This window comes from Actinia tenebrosa, unplaced genomic scaffold, assembly GCF_029948245.1.
Source record: "Actinia tenebrosa isolate PJP-AT-01 unplaced genomic scaffold, QUT_ActTen_1.0 PGA_scaffold13__45_contigs__length_12533684, whole genome shotgun sequence".
NCBI lineage: Eukaryota > Metazoa > Cnidaria > Anthozoa > Actiniaria > Actiniidae > Actinia > Actinia tenebrosa.
The window spans coordinates 11,779,506-11,799,865 of NW_028292573.1; the positions used below are offsets into that span (position 1 = coordinate 11,779,506).

Consider the following 20,360-nt stretch of genomic DNA (forward strand, 5'->3'; position numbering starts at 1 on the left):
CAAACAATTGTTAAATGAATGGGATTCAGCAATGGTTTTATTCAGTGGCCTTCTTTCTCTTTCCACTGAATTTGGATAAATTTCAAAATTAATCTTTGCAAAACCCTGGAAGAACAGGGTATAACTTAGACAGTACACTTAAGTTGATATCAGGTATGGGAGAGACATGAACACCAATCCCTAACACCATGATTTTCACTTACTATCCATGTAGGGTCCTTGATGGATCCAATAAAGTTTCTACACAAGGGAAACAGTGTCCCATTGGGGTCTGTCATCATGAGTAGTGAATCCTGTAGCAAAAAAGAAAATGATATATAAAAAACTAAATATAAATTTATGGTCTTGAAGCAAGCCCTAGGAGAATAGGGGCCTGGGGAGATGGGTCAAGCAGAGGGGTTAGGGACTGGGACTGTAGAAGAAAGGGGGGATTTTTGTCATGTCATGTAAAAGTTAGCTGATTAGATGCTGTGATTTATCCAACATATAACATCATTGCCACTTATGTATGGTCATGATATCTTCTTTTTGTTAGCATCAGCAGACAAAGTTTCCAAATGCAGTACTTACGCATCCAGTGGATCTCAGTTTGATGTCTCTAGATCCAGTTTGGCTGAGGAAGGTAGAGCAGTCAGCTGGCATGGTTCCACCTGCTTCTGGTTTACTGGACGCTAAACTGTACAGAGCATAGCGGACGCTACTAGAAGACTTTAACAACACATGAACACCTAGAATTATCCAAAACAAGATCATAATTACTGTACATTCAAGATTATTGTTTGACTAAAAGCAAAGGTAGGCCAGTGCTTCTCTCGCTGTACTTCTTGGTCACATTATGTTTTCCAAGCTTCAACCTACCTTTACAATTAACAGCAACTGAAAGAGCTTTAGATCCCACAGGGATGGACAGTAGTTTAGGTGTATGCTGTATACAGTCTGGAATCTTATTGGCAGCAGATGATTTCACCAACTAAAAACGAGGAAGTAAAGATTGGAGGCGACTGAGGTTAATTCTAAAATAACTGTTATAAATCTCGCATTCTTATTGATTAGGAGCATGTTCTATATGAGAGCACACAGCACACATGTGCCCTTGTATTTTATAAAAGAAATATAAAACTTGCTCACTGAGCCATGTGGAGTTATAAAGCACTTGGGGATTGGCAGGACACTCAAGAAGTGTCGAGAAACACTCTGCTATGGGTCTTGCTTCTCCTAACACCTAACATTCATGTTCTACCTATCCCTGCATGCTTCATAACAGCACGCAGCACACATGCGCATTTTCTATTTCTTCAGTATCTCAGTAATTCCTTCAGTTACAAAGTTGATATGGTTAGTACTTTACCTCCTTTCTCTATCAGTCCCTTATAGTCCCAATCCTTATAACCTCAAGCAAGCTACTAACCTGAAGTTCATCTTTACGCAGTATTCTAGTATCTTGTAGAAGCTGTTGTACTTCATCTACTGATTCAGCTGATGAGGGCATGGCTGGGTGGGTAGATCCACTTTTGTATGGAAAACGTACAATGGCATATGCTCCATCAACCTGAAGCACACAAAATTAAATTAAATGATCTACTCTCAATTAAATGAAAATCAAAATTAGAAATTATTCACAAAGAAGGTTTCTAAGAGGATGGCTCAGAAAAATTTTCCTTGAAATTTTCATTTCCTGTCAAAGAATCCCACTTAAACTTTATTCCCTGCACACTAGACAAGAGTTTAAAAGATTAATTTTGATTGCAAAATGATTTCCTAGGAGTCAAGTCAGAAGGAATGTTCCTTTTTCCTTCTCAAACCGACCCTATAAAACTCAAACTATATAGAGCGCTGCTCTGGGTTATTTATGGACTGTATAGTGGCTGTCAGAGGTGCCTTTTCATTGCTTTCAGTTCAATGCCCTTGAACTGCACCACTGCTGTGCTTATGGGGTTTCACCTGTGGTGGTGGATTAGGGATAGCAACTGTTTTTGAAATAAACAGGACACCCACCTTCAAGACTTTTCCCACTGGAATGTTTTGCTTGTCTTCTACAAATATCACGTTCTTGAGTTCCCACTCCTCTATGGATCTGTCTATAGTCTCTGGTAGTGAATCCTTCTTGCGTTCTGGATAGAAGGGAGAACAATTACAGTTACATAAACATGTAGTACATACGCTTTAATGACCTCTGTTGACTTTATTTGTACATTAAGTTTCACTTACTTAGGCCCAAGATAGTCGGCATATCAGTCTCATTTGAAGACCTCTCCTCAACAGTTCTCCCGCTTGGTACCCCAGGTTGGGGTGACACTCTAAAACGACACTTTTCCTCAAGATTCCATGCCGATTCCATAAGGTACCCCACACGAGGGACCCCAGTAGAGATATTAAAACCAACGGATCCAGGATGGTAGAGTGGACAGCTACGCATACAAACCTAAAGCAAAAAGAATAATATATAACTAGTTAATGCTGTTCTTCTCAAAACTACTATGTTATTATGGGAAGAATGAAGGATGGGATGGGCAAAAATCCTTTACCAAAGTTGCTATAGCAATGGCAATATAGATGAACATCACAAAGTATTTTTTATTGGGTGGTTTGTCGAAGGGTTAGATTTGAGTCATTAAGATTTTAAGACTACAAACAATTATAACAGTTCATACCTGTACACCTGGTACTATACAGCTGGTAAACGTTGTCCTGTTCCTTCTTGCACGTGCCCGTGCTTTCTCAAGCAGCTTTTTTCTTTGTTGGAAAGGTAAAACTCCCCTTGAACATAAACATCATGATAATGAGAATGTGCAATCCAAGATTTCAACAACAGCATTCATGGTTTCTCCAGGACTGGGAGTGGAACTTCAAAATTTATATTGTTGTGATCTTACTGGTCGTATTCACATTCCCCATGCTGCATTTTGGGCTTGCTATGCATTAAGCAACATTGCAACATTTGGCTGCTTATTTCCCTTTGACCTTATGTGAAAAATCCAGGATGGCCAATAGTAGCTGGAATGAGTAACTAATGCTAAGGACTCTGGAAATGAAGGGGTTGTTAAAACTTTCTGAATTTACAACATTTTATGACAAGTTGTTCTGTAATCTTACCACCAAAGCAGAGCTCCTGTAGCAGTCTGTGCACAAGTGTAAAGGGAGCAGGTATGAATGGCTGTAATCTTCTCTGTGGTAACTTCATTAAAATTCTGTGCAGTGTGCTCTAGTTTACCAGCAACAGAAGCTAGTGTCTCATCAATCCAGCTTGCAACCTGACAATAAAAACTTCTATTAAACAGATGCCTTAGAGAATTGTCAATGATCACTAAAAATTACAGTAAAGAATCTTTTTTTGGACTTTGAAAAGCTACCAAATAAAGGTTCTACTAGTTTGTTGTCTTCCTAACAGCCAAATACTGCTAGGGCAAGATATCATATATATATTTAAATTTATAAAATATTTGAGATTTTACGTGCTGGCTGATTGTCTGGCTACCATGTTATTATCAGAAGAAAGAGACATGCTCATGCCAAATGGTTCAAAAATATTTCATAATTGCATTATAAAACGGCTGCTTATGTCTCTGTACTGTAATATAAGACACTCTGGGAGCTCTAGAGCACTCAATCAAGGGGCAAGAAAAACACTCAGCTATGTCTCATGTTCCTGAGCTTGCTTCTCTTGATTCGTGTTTATATTACAGTACATAGACATGCGCGCACATTTTATATTCCTTAAATATATATATACATACTTGTACATACATACACAAACTTTATTTATGCTTGAATTTACAAGGTACTGTAGCTCTAAAAACTAATATCTTCATGTTATCATTGTATACCTTTCCTGTTTCAGTCAAAGCAGAGGCTCTGATAGTAGACGCTGAAATAGCAACAACCTTCTCATCTGCCAGTCCTAGAGACCTTGTACGTGGATGGAAAACTGTTGATCCCCCTGAGGTACAGTCACCAGCGTAAGGCATAGGATCACTCCAGCGCCACTGGTAAAGCCGTCCATCTATTCCTATAGCAACCATCTCTGAATACAGGGATGCAATGTGAAGAAATCTGGGCATCTGATCATCCTGGAAGAGGTAATAAATGATTGTCAGTCTGGGCCCGGTTGTACGAAGCCTGGATAGCGCTATCCGATGAATAAATCCTTATCCAGTGGATAAGTCAATGCTGTTATCTAATAAACTTATCCACTGGATAAGATTTATCCGCTGGATAGCGCTATCCAGGCTTTGTACAACCAGGCCCTGGACTATAGGTCAAAAAACCATGTGGGTTGGAGATCTGAAACCTGAAATCTGAGTCTGTGTAGCACTCTAAAACTGTGATATATTAATGTCCAAACAACCTAGTTTTCTTTTAGATTGGAAGATGAAGCATGACCTTTGAGTTAGAAATGTGATTTTTTTGTATTATAGCCAGGAAACATAAAAGCACAAATGTTCCTTTTATTTTCACACTGCCCATTTCAGATCTCAGACATGTTAACATATACAGCAAGATTTCACAGTGTTTCCATTTTTCTTTTCTTTTTTTTTTGTCACTAAATGCACATATTACCATTGATGGCCACCACTGGAGTTGGTCATGCACAGTCACAGGATCACAGGCAGGATTCCTTGCAGTTGTAACATTCTTTTCTTGAGCAGAAGCTTTACTTGGTCGACCACTGCTCCCTGATTCACCCCCACATAAATGAACATTGCCCCACCATCGATCAAACTGGTCACGACTAAGGGACTCTCTTTCTCTTGGACGATCAAACTCACGCTCAGCTGGTGCATCCCTGTCTGCAGCTGCTGCTGCTGTTGTTCTGCTGCCACGCCCTCCACTGGGTGTGCGTCTGTGAAGACTACTGTACTGTTGACTGTAGAACATATCGTCATGGAAAATAGCTTCTTGGTCAATGATCAGGGAAGGGTCTTCTACGTGGACACCTGCATCAAGTATTGACATCAAATCATCTGTAAAAGATAAATATGAAAAATGAAGACTTCTTTCTGCTTTCAAAACAAATAGTACTCTCATGACCAGGAATGAACTTGTTAAACATACAGTCCGCACATTTCTCTGCAGATAATACATATATGTCAAATAATTTAAGTATCACAACAAGTTCACATGATGTTGAGGATCATACTGTAGCTCCGTTTCCAACCCATCAGAAGTGATAAAATGGTGACCATATGATAATGAATAATAACAGTAACAAATCAACAAACAATAACATACCCCCAGGCAAATACTCTGAACTCTCTTCCTGGTCATCTCCCTCTTCTTCATCTCGGCTTAGTAGATTATTGACAGCTAAATTTACATCCAAATTCTAAAACAAAAGCATAGTTAATTCTACTTAATGGATGCTACGGCAGTTGTACCTTAACCCTTTATGCCCAGAGTGAGCCATATGGCTCCCATACATAACTGGCTCTACTGTAATTCCCAAGTGAGAGCCATATTACTAATGCATACTAGCTCGGCTTGTTTTACAAATTATAAGGCAAAACCTAAGGCATACTGAATAATACTCTTTAAATGCTAAGATCCCTTGGGATTTTGGCAGCTTGTACGCATGGTTCCCTGTTGGGCATAAAGGGTTAATCTATATTTTTCTTTGCAGTCAAATGTGTACATGTATTGTTGACAATAAGTCAACTTACAGTTCTTTGGAGTTCTCTGATAATGGCAGCTCTTGACTTGCCCTGTAACACAACTTGGGCCTGAAACTGAATTGGGGGAAATTCTTAGGTTGAATACTGATGAGGGATTTCACGCAAACATGCTTTAGTTGTACATACATGTAAATTTCCAACTAGACTTGTAAATGTTCATTACCTGACTAACAAGTTCTTCAGGAACAGCAGAAGCAGGTACAACAGCTCTTGAACCTAGCACCCAACCACTGCCTCCACCACGCCCAGCACCTCTTCTGACTACACGCCCACAGCCACGGCTGGAGGGACGGTTAGAAGCACGCATGGCTACTGCAGAGTGACCAGACCCCCATCTACGATATAGCAATAATAGGTATAAGTGATTGATGCTTTAAAGCTGTGTTTGAGACTCAAAATAGCATGATGTTTGGGTCCACAAGAACCCCACCAAAAACACCAGCAGTTTTAGGCATAATAATATAGTATACATGTGATATAAAATATGTATTATTTAGAGCTTTTATTGTTTCTAAATTAACCGCTACTCAAATTAGTCTTTTATTAAAGAAATGAGAAACTTGCTTGTTGTGCTGTGTGCATTTACAAAGCACTTCATAAAGTGTTGAGAAATCCCCTAGATATTGTGCTTACTCCTAACACTTCTTTTGTGTTCTGCCAATTCCTGCATGATTTATAACATCACATAGCACATGTATGCATTTTCTATTTCTTCATAACACAATTCTGTTAAATAGCTATTCAGAAGGGAAAAAAGCTGTGGAAATTATTTTTATCAAGCATTACCACAGGTAGCTTGGTAATAAAGGTTGAAACCAAATGCTGAAAAAGGTTCGAAACAACTCACTTTATGTAGTTTGGTGTTACTACATTAATCTTTTTGTTTCAGTAACCAACAGAGATTGAGTTGGCATATTATCAATAAGTGATCAATAGTTTGAACATTAAAAAGAAAAAAAGAAAAAAAAAAACCGAAAAAAAAGTTATTGATCTGTGTGGAAAAAAAATTCACAATTACCTGACGGGATGTCCAGTCAGGCCACTCAACCCTTCTCCTGATGATAACACCCATGATCCATCACCCTGACCTCTAGAACCACCTACTGGTTGAGATGAAGAATAAATACACGCATTAATATTATTAGTAGGTCTTATTGGCTTGGGTGAGAAACTTATACCATCACATGCCCACGCCCATAATACTGCTTGGGCTACCTGTGGTTAGATGCCAGAACAACGATATTTAATGCCTTTGCTCCTTGGAATTGAATTATTTGTCGTGGAAAATGATTGTAATGTTTCAGCTATCTAACATTGCTGCTGTCAAGTGTTAGTGCAAAACCTCTCTAAATGACTCTCATAAATCTCCCATTCTAATGTTTGGTAGTGTGTGCATTATCAGAGGTCACAGCATGTGCCCGCACTTTCTATTTCGTCATTCATGTCCTAAATATTAAGAGCTATTCTAATTTGTATTTCATAAAAGAAATAAAAAACTTGTGCCACGTGAAGTTATAAAGCACCCGAGGAGTGGAAGAACCCTTGTGAAGTGTTGAGAAGCACTCTGCCAATTCTGTGTTTCGTTTTTTTTGGATAGAAATGACACAACTGAAAGTGCATACATGTGCTGTGTGCTCTCATAAACAACATGCTCCCAGCCAATCAGAACGTGAGATTTATTACAGATGTTTTATAAAAGTAGATAGTAGTTTATGGGTTGTTGATTATGATAGTTGAATCTATTATTGAATATTCTAACCTGAATGAAGAACAACTTGTGATGTTGATCTAGCAGCAGGGCTAGCTGGTTCCTCTTCACTGTAAAAATGAAAACCAATACAAAACAGATTTAATACATGACACAGGAGGTTTGTGAAACTTGTCTCACAACCAGCTAGTAGAACAACATTGATTTATGGGAACTTATAAAACTTGCACATTCAAGTAGAAAGTACTTTCTACTTTTTCATTCATGAAACTCTCCCTTCTCGTACCCAAAGCCAGCTTCTCAGCTTTCTAACGAAAAATCGAAGGTTCTGGTAATACACAAATCAACTGTTAATTTGATTGGTTTTAAATTTTTTGCATATTGAAGAAGAAAAAAAGGGTTTGAATTTATACCAGAAGTCAGAATGAGTGGGGCATGCACATATCTGACGATCTAGAATCTGGTTCTTCTGGTTTGTGTGTTATCAGAGCCTTCGATTTTTTTGTTGAGAAGGGTCTGGGTACGAGAATGGAAACTCTCTTGTCAAATATATCAAACCTACTAGAGTGCATACTAATATTCGTGAAAAACTTTGAAAGAAATTGCACAAATTAGTAAGCTCAGTAGAGTGCAAACCATATATCCATGAAATAGTACAAAAATTAATATCACCAATAAAGCGATGGAAAAATAAAATAAGTAGATGTGTTTAGTGCTATTTAGTTTTTGTGCTATTTAATGGAATATATGATTTGCACTCTAGCCCATAGGCCCACAAAACTTTGCACTAATTTGTACATTTTTGATAGTTGACTTTACACTGATCTGTACATTTTTGTACATTCTTGTTAGTTACTTTTTCACAGATATACATAATATATGCACCATGTACATACATTACAGATACTATTGTACCTGTTGTCTTTAATTTACAATTTTTAAGATATATTTTATTAACTTACAGTGGAGGTTCTCTGGTACCAAAGTCTAGTTTATCTGCATGAAGGGTAAAAGGAATCCTGCAAATCTGTCCATCCTAAACCAACAACAACAACAAAATTAATTTTACATATACAGTACTGATCTACTATTAGTATTACATGTACTAATGAAGAGTTTTGAGAAGACTTAACATGGATTCCCAGAGATACAGGTGAGTCCCAGAGATGGGAGATCACAAAGGAAATCTAAGAGGTTATTGGAAACCAGTCATTGTATTGTCAACATTATTTGACATTGTTAGTATATCCAGGGTTTGGAGATTGGAAAATGCTACAGTAACTGGGCAAAATTATCAGACTTAAACTACCATGATCTTCTCCTATTATTTCAAAACTTAATGAAACTCTGCCAGAACTCTCCGGTTACTTCATGATATTCTCATATTATCTCAAAATGTAATAAAACCCCTGACTTCTTGGTTTTTGGCCTCTGTGAATCAAAATCGCTTTGACCATGGCAAACTTGATTAAAAGAAGCTAAAACACTACCAAATCTTGCTGCCCAGAAACATGATTGGTACTATGGCAGGCCTCACCTCAAGTAAAAAGGCCACATGTTGGGGACCCACAACAATTTCTTTGATAACATAATCCTTTAGAATCTGCACTACAGCAGGACTGAAACAAAAAACAACAAAAATGAGACTTTCACTAAGAAAAAAATTATACCTTTCAAAATCCAAAGAATGACTTTGTATGACACAAAAACTACCAACAATAATTATTGTAATGCATTTATAACATCTCCTTTTCAATTTTTCTTTTAATCTCAAAATTGAACTACTTGTAGTCCGGTTGCCTTCCAAACCTGAGTACACTTTTACTAATTGAAGGTACATTCTTTTAACACTAGATCTCTGTCTTATTGGGTATAAGACAAACAGTGCTAGGCTGTACCTCAGTGGATACTGACAGCCTATATTAATCAGACTCAGGCGTAATTAATTATCAGACATCCCCCCATTCAGGAATCAAGGGTGACCTAGCTAGCTATAGTGCACTTGCCACACACCTCTGGGGTCTTAGGTTTGATTGTTTGCTGGACTTAACATCATATGTGTTTATTAGGTCTCTCTCCCTTGGGTTTAATTCCTGGACTCAACATCACATGTGTTTGCAAGGTTTCTCTCCCTTGGGTTTGATTCCTGGACTCAACATCAAATGTATTTGCTAGGTCTCTCTCCCTTGGGTTTGATTGTTTCCTGGACTCAACATCACATGTGTTTGCTAGGTCTCTCTCCCCTGGGTTTGATTCCTGGACTCAACATCACATGTGTTTTCTAGGTCTCTCTCCCCTGGGTTTGATTCCTGGACTCAACATCACATGTGTTTGCTAGGTCTCTCTCCCCTGGGTTTGATTCCTGGACTCAACATCACATGTGTTTGCTAGGTCTCTCTCCCTTGGGTTTGATTCCTGGACTCAACATCACATGTGTTTGCTAGTTATCTCTCCCTTGGGTTTGATTCCTGGACTCAACATCACATGTGTTTGCTAGTTCTCTCTCCCTTGATTTAAGCATTTTTTGAGTTTCACCAGTTTTCCTCCCTCCCAACCCTAACATGCTAGATTCGAATTTGATATATAATGTGAGTTAGCCATGCCCTGCATTTTGATCAGTCCAGAGGCTGTTATAGAGTATTGATAAAATCAAATTATTTTTTTAGTAGAATTTCCAACAGTTACTGGCATATTTTTACTATGTTACATCTGATATCTTAAAATTCAGTCTTAACAACGAGGCTTTAGTTGTAAGGTAATTCATGCATGGTACAAACACCTATTGGTAGGAATAGAATAATGTACCATAGATGAGGTTCCTAACTTTCATCAGTTCAGTGTTCAACAACGTTATAATCAAATCTACAGCAATCAACAGATCCTTTTGAGGTTTAATGCAATTTTCAACATTTTATTCTAGAGAGTCTTGGTATCCTGCTAGAGTTTTAATATCTCGAATGGCTTATTTCATAATCTTGAAGTCTAAACACAAAATCAAACATTATAAATTATAATGTAGGTAGACAGTAGCTAGTCTCTATAATGAGACTACATTGAATAGTCTATTATACCACACCTAAATTTGTCTGGTAAGAATGTCAAGACAATTAAAGAGCTATTATAATGAGGAACAAATTGGCCAGCTTTTCACAACATGTGGTCGAACCAAGTACCATGTGAAACGCAGTGTAACTACGAAATGGCTTTTAGTATAAGTACAAAAAGAGATAAAAAAATAAACAAACAAATGTAAAACGAAGGAAAATTTATTAAAAAGATACTGAAGACCTCTAAATGGGCCTCGGAATGAAAAATAAGGCAAAAAAGCCGTTCAAAAAATATGTTACCTTTTCACATGCATGAAGTCAAGGGCGATAATCTCCCTTAAATACATGTAAAGCTTCGCCCCCAACAGGCAAAACTTTCTCATCTACAACTAAATCATTTCAAGATTTATAGATTGCTATAGTATAATTCGTTTTTTAAACAACCTATCTTTTGAGTAATTTGTATTTTTTTCTGGTTGTTTTTTATATATATAGCATCAACACGAGTGAATACAGCCGGGCACTTGAACAAGCAAGACTGTATTCTGCTCGTCTCTCGTGGTCAAAACAAACGTACCTTAAATGGCCAGCTTTTCCTTTAGACTCGGCGACCTCTTTAAGTCTGTACACAGATAAATTCACGAGAATCAATAAAAGAGTTGATATGAAATAAAAATATATTAATAAATCGCAATGAAAACCGAGAAAAAAGAAACGCAAGCCTAAAAACGTGTTGAAGTTTTCCCAACCTTTCGTGGAGCTCATCCACCGTTACCGGCAAAGGATGGACGGCAAAATGGATAACAGGCATTCCCAGACCTGTATGAAGCTAGTTATTTCTATAAACACATACTAGGAAGGGAAGAAAAGGTGAACTAGACGAGGAATATTGAACAACAAGAAGAATAAACTGCAAGATGTAGTCTTGTTCTTGCCGCTAATAACATCAGACGCCTGGCTTAGTGGGTATTACCACTGGGTATGGTTTACGCGGGCGCAATGGGCTGCGCGCGTGCATGACGTCTTTACTTTTTTTTAAATCTTTTGAGCTATTATTAATTATTATTTATTATCAATTGTTATAATGCAAAACATAAAGATGCTTTTTGAAAGATTCAAACCGGATGCCTTTGCGCACCCAAGAAATCTAGTCTCATGTTCATCATTACTATTTTTGCCCCTCAGCGCGTACATGGCTACCGCATGTGGTTCTATCTTGTTCTCCCCTTAGCTTCAGAAATGTTTTTTTCGGTTTCTCCGGTTTTCTTCTCTCTATCAGCATTCATATTCAGTTCCACGGTAACAGAGCGCTCCGCCCGACCACTTTTCTAAAATTCACTATTTTCGCGCTAGCCATCACGTAGTATAAATTGTATTACATTGTGTTACGGTCACCAAAAAGTACGAACGTTGCTCTCGGATTCCCATACAAATGTACTTGTTTTTGAACAAATCATTTACCTTGCTTGTTCATCTGTTTCTCTAAAGAGTAGTAATTAAAAAAAGTTAGATAAATTATATTTTGCTTGTATTGAGGGAGCTAACTAAACAAATTAAGTAAATAATTTGATTAATGAAGTCAGTAAATTCGTCCCGCAACCTTTTAGTGAGCGTTACACAATGCACTGACAATTTGTATCACTTGATGGCTGGCGCGAAAATGGTGAATTTTTCTGATACATTTTAGTTAAACCAGATTAATGCCTGTGGGCAGGCTACTTTACTCTTTCTAAGAAAAGGCATATGCTCATTATTTTAATAGCATAAAGTTCACATCCAGTAAAGTGAACTTTGAAGCTTCTAATCCACTCCTAAACCACATTCGTTTGTCCATTAAGTTTCTTTTTTTAGTGCGGATTAAATGCACTACAATTTTTAAGTTTTGACCGTTTTTCAACTAAAAAAGAAATCCAGTATTCTTTTCTAGAGAAACATCAGGCCATCAAAAGTTTGTTTGAGTAAGCGTAATATTTAGGCCACCCATCCGAATCCTAGCCCTCCAAAGGCGGGCTTGACTTATTATCTTCGATGCCCAAGTTTTTTCCACTGGACCACGGTTACAGGTGAATCAGCATAACAATAGCCGTGAAAACAATGCACCGAATAGACTAGACTTTTTAACAGTATTTTTTCAACCGATTCCGTGCGTGGCAGAGATGCAAGGGATTAGCCGATATGGTCTGGGGGCCGGCTGGTCTCTCCCCTGATGCTTCGGCTAGAACATTTTCTTGCGTAATTCGTACACCCAAGGGCAGAAGGATTTAATCGCCGTCAGGTCCGAAGTCCATACGCCGCCTCAGCTCTGCGGATGTCTCGGGGGTATGGCAAAGTTTAATCGAGTTGTTTTTGTTTTGTTTTTTTCTTTTTTTTTTTTTTAATTTTTATGGATTGGTTCGAACCCCATCGTATACAAATAAAAAAAATTATTGCATTTAATTTTCAGCAATTTGGCAACATCTTTTTTCTTTTAAGCGAATACCCAATTTCCTTTTGCTCATCTTATATTTAGAATTAATAGTTAAGTAAGCCAACTTAATCGCAAAAATTACCACGAAGAGGGAGGTTCGTAGTTGTGCCTAGGAACGGACAAACACGTCAAATTGAAATCTACTAAAGCAGAGTAAAATCGCTTAATAAAGTTTCTTTAGACAAATGGAATATTTAAAATCGACTAGAAAACGTTTGAGTTAAGAAATTTTAGGCTTTGTCCTTTCAACTGGTATTATGATATAGGTCAGTACTATCTAGAAGAACAATTTATATGTGAGAATTAGCTGTGCCCTTTCAAGCGGTATGATGATAAAGGTTAAAACCATCTAGAAGGACAATTCATATGTGCTTTGTCCTTTCAAGCGATATGATAGGTTAGTACCATCTAGAATGACAATTCATATAACTGATTATGGATATGACCCCCTACTTCCTGATGTTAAAAGATGATGTTAAAATACTTTGCGCATCATTCAAAAGTTCGCGAGTGTCGCTAAACCTTTGACATTATCTTTCACGCGGACGTGTAAAAGATTTTTGTTGCGAGACAATAAACCGTTTCGAGGATCACGCAAAACCTATAACGTACTCAGTTTTTTAGTCCAAGCATGCGCGCAGATGCCTCCTTAGGTACCCCTCCCCTCAACTTTATTTCCATACGTATACCTGTGGCTATTGACGCTGTAACCATCCTTTGTTATTGTATTAAGTGAAACTAAGAAGTTTACTGCTTAGTTTTAATCAATGATTATGTGCACTTCTCATTGCGTGTCTGCATTCTGAGATGAGGTCGTTCTCATGGCAAATGTCAAGCTCAATCACGCATGCTATCAACTCCTTAAAGAACAAGATATCGATCTGACAAGAAGCAAATAATTACCCTTACTGAATGCGAACAAACTTATCAGTTTCGTAATCACATCAGATATAAAACAGGCGCGCATTTATTTTAAGAATCATGCTAAAATAGTCCACAAAAATGTCATCCGAGAAATGGAGAGAGCGTCTAGATAGTATATAGGACGGTTGGTACGTCTGCGCTTACTTAACAGTGCCGGAAATCAATGCAGCTAGATTGGTTATACATCAACGTTTAATGGAGTAGTTGGGGTAGTAGGTGTCAGTGCATATATGGGTTCACATACCACTATTTAAACAGAAGTGCTGCCACAGTTCTAAGAATTAAAGAGCTGGTATGTCTATCTTATTGCGCAAACCTAAAAATTAGTATGTAAATTTAGCCTCTGATGATGACGGTGACCGTCGAGATCTAAGGCAAATAAGAAGATTATACAGTAGTGTATGGCCTCACTTGATTGATATCTACATAAGTATATAAGTATTGACTATATAGACCCTAAGGCTAAACTAACCTTTTACATGATATTGCCCAGGTACGCAAATGTATACACTCACTGTGATATATATTTTCGTCTTAACACCCTATCCATTTGCACAGACCCTAAAGGAGCGTTGCGCGTTCTCGTTTATTGATGCGGCTCATCTACAGTGAGCTTTTTCAACGTGTCCCTAAAATTTGAAATTAAAATTCCTCGTGCCACGAAGAGTTCTTTGAACTTTAGTAAGGCGCGTGAATCGCGCATAAACGTTTTTCCCCCTAATCAGTGCCAAACGAAGAAATAGCTCCACGCACGCGCGTAAAGAGTAAGAAGTTGTGAAGAATCATTTAACTTTGTTACTAAATTTGAAAACACTAAATTACAGAAAGCACAAACTTAGATAAAAGATCTGATAAACTTATGGACACTCAAGTTTGAAGATAAGGGATCATCGGATTCTCTAGATGAATTATTTGGTTCCGCCATGTCTATTTTAATTTTGACACAAATCTACGAGCAAAATTTTTGATTAAGCAATTACCTCATAGGTTATCTGTGAGGCTACGAATCGCACTTTCTAATAAAACTCAGTAGTTTATTATTTAAAATTAAATCTAAAACATTCATCTTTATGTCACCCTATATTGCTTGTAAAGCGAAGGGCGTATATTACGTAGCGCATGATGTAGCTATGTCTGAATACCGTATTTCATGCAGTCCTCCATTACTATGCGGACACACTAACCGGGACCTTTTGAACAAAACTGAGCAATCAGATAACAGCAAACTAGAGAGAAATCGAACTGATAACAGTGTTAGCCAATCAGATTATCACGTTCTCACGCTCTTATTATATCGATGTGCTATCTAATTGGCCGGTTCAAAATATTGAAATAGATGTCACAATATGATTGGTTAATGATACTAATTTATCATAGTGGACCCGGTTGGAGTATCCGCACGATAAGACCCCCGGGGAATAATATTCTTTTTCAGTAGTGCTTTTAGGTTGGGGGATTTATTAATTTTTCTGATCTTTTGAAATTCATGATTATATTTATTCATAATCTCGACAGATGACATGTCTTCCAAAGGCCTGCCAAGGGAAAAGGACCGTAACGTTTCCTAGTTGTGTGGGCTTATTAGAGGCTGGGAACTTAATAGAGAAAATACATTAGGTAGAGTCGTTTGGCAGTACGCACTCTTGTGTTTCATAAATAGACCGGGCTTGGCTTTTCCTACCCCACTCGTCTTGACAAATCAGCGTTCCCTCCCCTCCCATCAAAACATGCAGTTTAAACTCTTATGCCCAACGCGCAAAGGGGATCATGGGCACGCACATTGGGACTGCATTCTTCTTCTCGTTGTTTCCGGTTTTGTTCGATCTTATTTATATCTGATACATACTTGCATGGTAGAGTAAAAAAAGAGAAGACTACGACAACGTAAGAAGAAGATGACACACCATCTTTTGTCGTACATGTTAGGTACAGACACAACTGTACTACAGACACCAGCCGGCTTCGTCGTTTCAGAAGGTGTCCGTTTTAAGAGAGGGTTGATGTGAGTAGTCATGCAACAGAATATCACTCATATAGTTCTCCTTGTGTGCTTCCTTTCCGGATCTCTGCTGGAATACCTCCCATATGCCAGATCGACTCACGCATTATTCTCACTATGGTTTTTCAAGTTTGACAAATTCTGAGGAGGTTGCAAAACCTTCTTACGAAAATGAATTCTTCCACTAGCATTAAACAATGACAGATTATAATGAACCGATAGTACACAAGGCGAAAACTATCAACAAAATCTACATTAAAATAAAATAACAAATAACAATGTTGCCGTGTTTAGTACGATCTACTTGTAATATTCAGTCTGCTAATCTGATAAGAGGTTAAGCCGACCGTGTCATCAAAAATAGAGTGAATTATACAGTAAATATACGATGATTCTTGGTCTTATCAGCGTGACGATATATCCCAAGAGATAATAAACACGATCGGCCTGAGGGCGTATGGAACACAAAAACATAGCGTGCTTTGTCTATCGCGATGAACGAACTCATGAACAAGAACAGTGCAGTGCCAATATATTATATATTTTGTTTAATTGATAAATTAATTGGTGATAACTTAATTATTGCCGATAATTTGATAATGTTTTGTTTATATGTCATATTTGTACAAAGACATATTTATAAAGCTTTGTTTTCATTAATATGAGATCGGTATTTAATTTATATATACAAGATTCCGTTTTTTTTAGCAGTACAGTTTATTCCGAACAAAGCCTGCGCCGAAATGATACACTATGAACCCGAAAAGCGAATAACAAAGCTGGAACTCACTAAAAGCAAAACCGTAAAGCCGTCATTCACTATATACGACATATTTTTCTTTTTGTTGTAACTTAACCCCTGGTTTAACAGTAATTTCTTTAACAGTTAGAACTATTACCGCTCGCAAAATTCAACGAAAGGTCGTTAGCAATACTAATCGATTCAAACGATTTCCTATCTCGTTGCTTAATTTATTTTTCCGGCGAGAAAAAAAATCCCTAATCCGTAAATTCCCTCAGCTGGAATTTCAATTACACATGTCGGCCATCAGAGAAATAACTGTTCGTGGATATATGATAAACTTTTAAATTGAAAGTAAGATAAAATCCTTCTAGAGATCCAACTGAGACGCATTGAAGCCAAACGAAAGCCGCTGTGGTGTTCGCTTTGTTTTTCAATGAGCAGAGGAATCCGGAGAACTTGATAAGAATTCCAAGAGCTTGTTAATAGGGTCAAAAAAAGCTGTCAGATAAAAGAATATTGAAGAGCTTTTAAACTTCATACTACAGCAAGTCATTGGCAGCTTTGTTTCGTAATTACTGGCTGTACGTACTTGGATTTCAATTGACTGAGCATTTAACCTTGGTCCACCGGCCTCAAAATGAGCGTATACTATAACAGACCTAGCAGCAGCAGTAGTAAGCGTCGGAGTAACCAAATCAAAATCGTTCTTCACTCCATCGCTAGGCCTACTGGTAAAAAGAGCTCTGTACAGCGCAAGGAGATGACTCGAAAGGAAACAGCTTCACCGATGATGACATTTTTCTCGGGTCCTGGTTTCGAGCCTCGGGAACTGGAACTCGACTTGCGGGATTTGGTTGGAGTAAACATAAATGATTTAGATGACTCTTTGAAAGGTATTTTACTCGACGATACGAAGAGGCCGGGCTCTACTGACGTCGATGATATTGATAATGTCTCGATTGTGTCCGAGATCTCGACTTGTAGCTCCGCAGTTACTGTGACTTTGGAGCCGGTTGATGAGGAGCCAAGTGCTACAATACCTAAGCCACCTTCTTCACCGACTCCATGGAAAACTGCCGAACCTTTTAGCTATCCTTCGTCGAGTGAGGCAGAAGAAGAAGATAGTAGGAAAAGTGGACGAAAGAGCAAGAAGATTTCAAATTTATTTTCATTCAATTCCGGTATTGCAAACCCCAGCCCAGGGCATTCCGAAAATCAGCAGTTAGAACGTAGTTCAAGTGAGCGTAGAAAGAGAAGGTCATCCTTAACGAAGTTAATGTCGCCTTTAGCATTAAGCATTTTTACAGCGAGTGGCCTTCCAAGCGCTCCCATCAATGTTGCTGAAATGAGACCCGATTTGTTCGAAAAAGAGTCCAAAAAATCTTCCAGTCAGAGTAAAGCAAGTAGGAAGCTCTCCTTGACAATGTTCCAAAAGCAAAGCTCGTCAGATAAAAGTGAAACTAAAAAGCGCAGGAATACAGATCCTAATTTGATTCAAAAACTCAAGACTTCCACCATAGTGGAATCGGAGTCAGAGGGTCTGAAAGCAGAGAGCGATGAACCAAACCAAGAGAGAGTGAGAAAAGTATCTTTCAACTCGTTAGCGCCAAGCGTACAGGATCTGAAAGAAAATGATCTGCGCGTTGAACCCGAACAGGCCAGCTTCAAAGAAGAAGACATCAGGTTGAGAGATTTGATGGGAAAAGTCCTAAGGTCTCACATGCTGTCAATGGTAGATTACAAACGTGAGACCTGTGACCGCACTGGGAAAAGCATTAGTAAAATCATCAAGACTATAGTAGAATCAATCAAGGAATCAGAGGGACTGACATCCAAAGTGGCTTGTCTGGTTTACATCGCAGCGGTCAGAGACGAGGGAATATTCATGTCTACGCAAGCCTTGTGGGATTCGAACCAAGATAATTTTGCTGCTGCTAGTTTTAGGAATGACTCTGTTTTTGGACTCGCAGTTGTCATAGCAACACCTTACATTTAGAGCTATCGTAGTGGTCATGGCAATACTACTTACATCATTTGACGTCAATGTACTTTTGACGCAACAATCGTGATAGCAACGCCTTACTTTGAGTAACAACATATTTTGCTATTACTTGTGCTGTCTTGGTAACATCCTACTGCTACTTCATTCTCGGGGTTTCATCTGTTACCACAGTTACACCACATATCTACCCCATGTTGCTGAAACTGTACAATTAATGTTGGCCTTGACAACGCCTGCATTTTCTCCATTCTCACCTTTTGTTTCATGCAGTTTTGGTCAAGAGAAAATATTAATCACCTTTTCCAGAAATTTCTCTTGGTTACCCTCAGGCGCATAGTGATGACTTTAAGAACACTCCTGACTTCCATTCGATCGCGGCTCATCAAAAACACTACGTGCACGCTGTGAACTATAGTATAGCTAGTGTATTTATTAGGACATAAAACAGAATCCACAATGTAATCGTTTGAAAAGTTTGGTTTGTTGAATTGCGCTCGTGGGAATAATTGAATGACGCAAATTCAGAAGAAAAAAGGCACAAGAAAGGAGACCCTTTTCATTACCGTTACACAGGCTTTTCTTGGCGTAAATGCAAAAATGAAAACTTTAATTTTTGATAAGAGTAAAGAAGATACCACAAAAATGTATAACAATTGTTTTTTTTACGAAAACTTTGAAACCTTTCACCTTGGAAAGTCAATTAATGTATTACGAAGGGCCGGGGGTTGTTATTTGGTTGAATCGACTGAACATAGCATGACCACGAGTAGAGTTCGTATCGCGTGCATTATTGCTGGTGGGGGTCCGGAAGCGTAAGGAAGATAATGGCACGCGCACCTCGACTTGAAGGCCAAAGAGATCACGGTCAGAAGTTTTGTTAGAAATTTAAGACCCTGAATTATAATTAATTAGTAAATAAATTCCAGGAACTATTAATGCTATAGATACCATTCGCAGTTCATATCTCATTTTGCAAACGCAAAGATTTTCACTTGAGCTAACATCGCTCAAAAGATACTTTGAATCAAAAAAAAATTTTCAAAGAGTATACTTCGTTCGCACTGTCTTACTTGGTGAATTGAAGGTAGGAAAGGTGGTAAGGTATGAGGCGGCCGTTTGTAACATTTTCTTTGCCCTTAGTTAATTTTGAGATCTTTTCTCTCTGCGCCTCTTGGCATGATAAAGTTTATTGAGGAAGTCTTTATCCCGGCAGACTTGCCTTGCTTGCAATTCCAAAGGTCAGTCATCAAAAACACAACGAAATGGGATATAAAATAACCGAGATCACCCCACTAACGTCCTTTTGATGGCCGATGATTGCTTCGTTTAAGACCACCCAGTTTGTTTCTAGTTTACTTTAGCTTATTCTGGAAGCATTGCACAATCGCTTAGGGATCGAGGGGAACATTAACTGCCACTGAAGTCCAGGGGGTAAGCTTTTTATGACTGGATTCTGTTACCGTGTAATGGAACTGAGGATCTTACACCAGTCATAACGTCTATCGTTGGGGCCAGATGTTTTGGTGGCTCACATAGAAGCTGCTATCACGTGGTCTGTAACCTGCGTAGCGGCTCTCTAGGGGGATTGGGAACGAAGGAAAAGGGAAAGGGAAAGGGGGGAGAATAGTTACCTCCTTTCTCCCTTCCCCCCTTTCCTTTTCCCTCGTCCTCAATCCCCCTAGAGGCGCCACGCAGGCTACGTGGTCTGCAAGCCTTCAATCAAACCGCAGACCTGAAGATTTGTCAGTAAAGTTTCAAGGGCAAAGTGTGACAAGGGTAACAGATTTCACACATGTTTT

The 20,360-nt window shown here is 38.4% G+C and overlaps 2 protein-coding genes across 6 annotated transcripts in view; one reads left to right on the forward strand and one right to left on the reverse strand.

Moving 5' to 3' along the window:
* LOC116290123 (E3 ubiquitin-protein ligase UBR5) overlaps window positions 1-11,363 on the reverse strand; it is a 35,239-nt gene extending 23,876 nt beyond the window's left edge. For 4 of the 5 annotated variants that reach the window (XM_089028655.1, XM_089028654.1, XM_089028653.1 and 1 more), the window contains exons 1-19: window positions 11,174-11,363; window positions 11,002-11,046; window positions 8,915-8,996; window positions 8,340-8,413; window positions 7,429-7,487; window positions 6,688-6,772; window positions 5,833-6,004; window positions 5,658-5,717; window positions 5,230-5,323; window positions 4,558-4,961; window positions 3,825-4,067; window positions 3,094-3,251; window positions 2,652-2,757; window positions 2,209-2,422; window positions 1,996-2,111; window positions 1,409-1,549; window positions 859-970; window positions 571-728; window positions 204-293 (exon numbers count right to left, since the gene is read on the reverse strand). In XM_089028655.1, coding sequence (XP_088884781.1) covers window positions 204-293; window positions 571-728; window positions 859-970; window positions 1,409-1,549; window positions 1,996-2,111; window positions 2,209-2,422; window positions 2,652-2,757; window positions 3,094-3,251; window positions 3,825-4,067; window positions 4,558-4,961; window positions 5,230-5,323; window positions 5,658-5,717; window positions 5,833-6,004; window positions 6,688-6,772; window positions 7,429-7,487; window positions 8,340-8,413; window positions 8,915-8,996; window positions 11,002-11,046; window positions 11,174-11,235 — 2,475 coding nt within the window. In that variant the 5' untranslated portion in view covers window positions 11,236-11,363. The remainder of the gene's footprint in view (window positions 1-203; window positions 294-570; window positions 729-858; window positions 971-1,408; window positions 1,550-1,995; window positions 2,112-2,208; window positions 2,423-2,651; window positions 2,758-3,093; window positions 3,252-3,824; window positions 4,068-4,557; window positions 4,962-5,229; window positions 5,324-5,657; window positions 5,718-5,832; window positions 6,005-6,687; window positions 6,773-7,428; window positions 7,488-8,339; window positions 8,414-8,914; window positions 8,997-11,001; window positions 11,047-11,173) is intronic. The other variant, XM_089028652.1, reaches the window with a different exon arrangement.
* A 5,602-nt stretch (window positions 11,364-16,965) lies between these two features.
* LOC116290150 (uncharacterized) lies at window positions 16,966-19,023 on the forward strand. Its single transcript, XM_031697148.2, has one exon. The coding sequence runs from the start codon at window positions 17,197-17,199 to the stop codon at window positions 18,553-18,555; it is 1,359 nt and encodes a 452-aa protein (XP_031553008.2). The 5' UTR covers window positions 16,966-17,196; the 3' UTR covers window positions 18,556-19,023.
* Window positions 19,024-20,360: the final 1,337 nt, after the last annotated feature.

Bases quoted from the DNA above. Each gene is read 5' to 3' on its own strand.
- LOC116290150 (XM_031697148.2), top strand. From the start codon at position 17,197: ATGAGCGTATACTATAACAGACCTAGCAGCAGCAGTAGTAAGCGTCGG.